Source organism: Nicotiana attenuata, chromosome 6, assembly GCF_001879085.1.
Source record: "Nicotiana attenuata strain UT chromosome 6, NIATTr2, whole genome shotgun sequence".
Classification (NCBI taxonomy): Eukaryota; Viridiplantae; Streptophyta; class Magnoliopsida; order Solanales; family Solanaceae; genus Nicotiana; species Nicotiana attenuata.
In genome coordinates, this window is record NC_031994.1 from 71,074,344 (window position 1) to 71,079,677 (window position 5,334).

At 38.5% G+C, this 5,334-nt stretch overlaps 1 protein-coding gene across 1 annotated transcript; it reads right to left on the bottom strand.

The window, feature by feature from the left end:
• Nucleotides 494-4,982, bottom strand: LOC109227962. The gene is made up of 4 exons (XM_019393151.1): nt 4,794-4,982; nt 1,705-1,848; nt 795-1,606; nt 494-695 (listed from the first exon to the last, which is right to left on the bottom strand). The coding sequence occupies exons 1-4, from the start codon at nt 4,980-4,982 to the stop codon at nt 494-496; spliced, it is 1,347 nt and encodes a 448-aa protein (XP_019248696.1).

Consider the following 5,334-nt stretch of genomic DNA (forward strand, 5'->3'; position numbering starts at 1 on the left):
AAACATATTTTAAATGATGGGGAAGAACTTTAAGTTCAATTTTTGGTTGAACTTCTTTTGATTGCATCTCCTTATCCTCTGAATCTTTTTCCAGTATTTCAGCTTCTCTCCTAATTGTGGGATCATCATCTTGTGCGGTGCCTGATTTGGTCAAACATCTTTCCATTGAGTCTGAAATTAATTTATCATCTTTGAATTCATCTGCAAGATCACTAATCATGTCAATAGAAAAGCATGAAGATGATGCCTCATCTCCTGAAAATCTTAGTATCTTTTGCATATCAAAAATGACTCTTTCTTCATCAACTTTCAAAAATAGTTGCCCTTGATGAACATCTATGATTGCTCTTCCTGTAGCAAGAAATGGTCTATCTAAAATTATTCGTTCATCAGGACATTCTTTCATTTCAAGCACTATAAAATCTTCATGGAACACAAACTTATCTACTCTTACAAGCACATTTTCAATTATTCCCTTATATTTCTTAGTACTTTAATCTGCAAACTGAAGAGAAACACCTATGTCCTTCATTTCACCAAGATCCAATTTTCTAAAGATAGAAAATGGCATCAAATTTATTGAAGCTCCAGAATCGCAAAGTGCTTTTTCAAAATATACACCTCCCAAAGTGCATGGAATGGTAAAACTACCAGGATCACCAAGTTTTTGTTGTAGCTTATTTTGAAGTATAGCACTGTATTTTTCAGTAAGCATTACCACAGAAACTTCTTCCAATTTCCTTTTACTTGACAAAATTTCTTTTAAAAATTTAGCATATGAAGGCATTTGCAACAAAGCATCAGTAAAAGGAATATTAATATGAATCTGTTTTAAAATTTCCAAAAATTTTGCAAATTGACCATCAAGCTTTTCTCGTTTTATTTTTTGTGGAAAAGGAATTGTCACAGGTGGGGCAGCCATTTTTTCAGAAATTTTTTCTTCCTTATTCTTTATTTCTTTCTCTTTTGATGGTTCAGATGGTTTTTCAAAATTCTTACCCTTGTCTACCTGTTGTTCTGTCTGGTTCTTTTCTTGTCTCTCTGCATAAGGTTCATCAAGTTCCTTACCTGACCGTAAAGTGATGGCCTTAAGGTGCTCATTTGGATTTTTCTCTGTATTGCTTGGTAAGGGACCCTGAATCTTTTCTGACACAAGAGCTGCCAATTGGCTTAACTGAATTTCCAGATTTTTTAGGGATGAATTTTGGCTTTTCATCTTTTCATCAGGAACCTTGATATACTTGTATAAAAGGTCATCAAGACTTGAATGAGCTTGTTGGGGCCTCTGCTGGTATGACCTTGCTTGTTGATATGGTCCTGCTTGCTGATAAGGTCTGTAACTTGGTTTCCCACGATTTTGATTCTGGTATCCCGGCGGACCCTGTACCTGTTGTTTCTGGAAGCTTTGAGAGTTTTCTGCACCGTTTGGGTTACTCCACTGACATCCTGGATGCTTCTGTGCCATAGGACTCCCAAAAGTATATGGCTTGTAACCGATGACATTAACCTGTTCATCCGTTTGATTGGTTGCTTGACATTCATGGTTCTGGTGGTTTCCTCCGCACATGTCACAAGCCTTGGATTGGTTTGATTGTTGTGTCTTCACCTGAAAAGATTCAAACTTTTGTGCCAAAGAAACAATCTGTTGCGCTAGTGTATTTAAAGCATCAACCTAATTTACCGTAGCACCTTTTTAATGATTACATGCTCAGATGGCCAATGGATAGCGTTCTCATAAATTTCATTCAACAGCTGCAATGCTTCTTCTGTGGTTTTTCCCATGACAGAACCTCCTGCAGCTGCATCTATCACATTTCTAGCAGAGGGTTTTAGCCCGTGATAGAAAATCTAGAATTGCATATGTTCAGGAATGTCATGGTGTGGGCATTTTCTTAACATTGCTTTTAATCTTTCCCAAGCTTGATAAACTGACTCAGTGTCAGTCTGCAAGAAATTAGATATGCCTTGTCTTAACTTTATTGTTTTAGCAGGGGAAAAATATTTGTTTAAAAACTTCTGAGTCATCTGGTCCCATGTCATAATGGACCCTTGAGGCAAACTTCGCAACCAAGTTTTGGCATCTCCTTTTAAAGAAAAAGGAAATAGCCTTAACTTGATGGCTTCAGGAGGTACCCTATTGTACTTAGCAGTTTCTACAAGTTCTAGAAAATCAATTAAATGACTATGTGGGACTTCACTTGTATCACCAGTGAAGATACAAGATTGTTGAATTATTTGAATCAGGTCGTCCTGATTTCAAATTTGTTAGCTTCCACTGGGGGCTTCCTGACACTAGATTCACAATTGAAGCGATCAAGTCTAGCATAATCCCTCAAGATTCTTGTCACGACCCGGATTTCTCATCCTCGGGAGTCATGATGGCGCCTACTGGTGAAAGCTAGGCAAGCCAATATTTCAACTATTTAACTTTTTCTCATTTTTAATCCTTTAACAGTTATGAATCAACATTATGTAATCAGCGGAATTAAATAAGCGGAAGAACAAATTATAACCATTAAAATATTACCAATACAATTCCTTAAACATAGACTACCCAGGACTGGTGTCACAATTTCACAGACTGTCTAAGAATACTACAAATAAGGGTTCGAAAGATAAATACAATGCTGTCTCTGAAATACATAAAAGAAACAGAATGAAAGGATAGAAGAAGACGCTAAGGCCTGCGGACGCCTGTAGGACTACCTCGGGTCGCCTGGTGAACTGGAAGCAGCAACCTTACTGCGGTCCCAAAACTACAGTATCGGGATCTGCACAAAAGAGTGCAGAGTGTAGTATCAGCACAACCGACCCCATGTGCTGGTAAGTGCCTGGCCTAACCCCGGCGAAGTAGTGACGAGGCTAGGACCAGACTACTGAATAAACCTGTGCAGTTAAATCATGTACATCGGAAAATAAAGGCATAACTTTACAATTAAAGATAGGAAGGGGAAACATACTGCGGGGAAATATCAAGTCACAACGGAAATCCAATAGATAAATGTGAACACTATACTAAATTATCAGCAAGAATCAGAAAATCAAAGACTAGTGCACGACATCACCCTTCGTGCTTTACACTCTCTCACAAATATCATGCACGGCATCACCCTTCGTGCTTTACACCCTTCCTCACCCAAGCAACAATCACAAAGCAATTTGGGTAAGGGAATCAATAACATCACAATAAAATCAAGTAACCACAGAAAACCAATAAATAGACGTAAAGAACATCATAACTCAATTATCAACAAGAATCAGGAAAATCAAGGACAAGTGCACGGCATCACCCTTCGTGCTTTTACTCTCGTCCTCACCATAAAAATCAATATAATCGGCACGACATCACCCTTTGTGATTTTACCTCACATAATCATGGCACGGAATGATCCTTCGTGCATTATCGCTCATATAAAGGCACAAAATTGTACATCGTGCGACACAGCATCACCCTTCGTGCATTAACACTCTCTCACAAAATATCATGCATGGCATCACCCTTCGTGCTTTAACACTCTTCCTCACCCAAACAACAATCACAAACAATAAGGGCAAGGAATTAAATAGAATCACAATAAAATCACAATGAAAATCCCGGCAAGGGAATAGTATCAAAAGCAACAACATCCCGACAAGGGAACAATATTAAAAGCAACAACATCCCGGCAAGGGAACAATATTAAAATCAACAATATCCCGGCAAGGGAACAATATTAAAAGCAACAACATCCCGACAAGGGAGACAATATCATAATCCTCTTCTCTTTTTCACATTTACTTCACAATTCAATTTACATCTTGATCCAAGGCTCTACCATGCTCAATTACCAATGATACTTTCACAATTCGATTCACAACTTGAGCCAACGCTCTACAATGTTCCAATACCAATGATACTTTAACAAATCAATTCACAACTTGAGCCAACGCTCTTAAATGTTCAAATACCAATGGTACTTTCACAAATCAATTCACAACTTGAACCAACGCTCTTAAATGTTCAATTACCCAATTTACTTCCACATGCCTTGTCCAACAATTAGAATATCACATAAGGCATGAACATTACAAAAGAGTCACATTAATCATAGTATAAGACGCACAGGCATGCTTGACACCAACGTATAGAGACTCGTCACCATGCCTATACGTCGTACTCAACAATTAACACATAGCAAATAGGACACGACTGCAAATCCCTCAAGCTAAGGTTAGACCAAACACTTACCTCGATGCCACGAACACAATTCAAGCCTCAACTATCACTTTACGCCTAGCTTGTATCTAGCCACAAGTTACTTAACTATATCAATAAATACTAAATGAATCAATTACAATGCATGAAAATAGATTTTCTAAAGTTTTTCCCAAAAAGTCAAAAATCGACCCCGGGCCCACATGGTCAAAACCCGAGGTTCAAACCAAAACCCGATTACCCATTCACCCACAAACTCAAATATATAATTTGTTTTGAAATCAAACCTCAAATCGAGGTCCAAATCCCCAAAATTTGAAAAACCTAAGTTTTACCCAAAACACCCAATTTCCCCCATGAAAACCTTTGATTTTGAGTTGAAATCACGAGAAAAGATGTTAAAGATTAATAAAAACGAGTTAGAAATGACTTACAATCGATTTGGACGTGTACTTGTCTCTGAAAAATCGCCCAAGAGTGCTTAGGTTTTGAAAGGGTTTGAAAAATGATTGAAATGCGTCTAAGTTATGATTTTGCAGGTTGCAGATGTCGCAATTGCGACCATGGTTCGCAATTGCGAACCCCTAAGACTGCTAACTTCACATTTGCGATTAATGTTCGCAATTGCGAACTTGCTTTTGCGATGGGATTGTCGCATTTGTGACATTGAAGGATTCCAGGCCACTTCGCAAATGCGATGGGCCCTTCGCATTTGCGATATCGCTTTTGCGATGCGACGGACTACGTCGCATTTGCGACCCCAAGGCAGACCAGGTCTTTTTCGCATTTACGATAAACGTTCGCATTTGTGGTCTCGCATTTTCGATGCGAAGCCTGCAGACCTGCAACACACCAGCAATTCCTAAGTGCAAATTTCACTCCGTGGCCTATCCAAAACTCACCCGAGCCCTCGGGGCTCCAAACCAAACATGCACACTAACCCAAAAAAATCATACGGACTTGCTCGTGCATTCAAATCACCAAAATAACATCAACAACTATGAATTTAGCATCAAAATCAAAGAAAATCTCAAGAACTTTCAAAGTTTCAAATTTTACAACTAAGGTTCCGAATCACGTCATATGACCTCCGTTTTTTACCAAATTTTACAGGCTCAACTTAAATCACATATAAGACA

Excerpts from the sequence above, each read along its gene's own strand:
- LOC109227962 (XM_019393151.1), bottom strand. The coding sequence starts at position 4,982 with ATGCGAAAAAGACCTGGTCTGCCTTGGGGTCGCAAATGCGACGTAGTC. Across the intron at positions 1,849-4,793 it reads ACATTAATCGCAAATGTGAA|ATTTTCTATCACGGGCTAAA; the intron begins GTTAGCAGTCTT and ends ATGCAATTCTAG. Across the intron at positions 1,607-1,704 it reads TCCATTGGCCATCTGAGCAT|GTGAAGACACAACAATCAAA; the intron begins GTAATCATTAAA and ends GAATCTTTTCAG.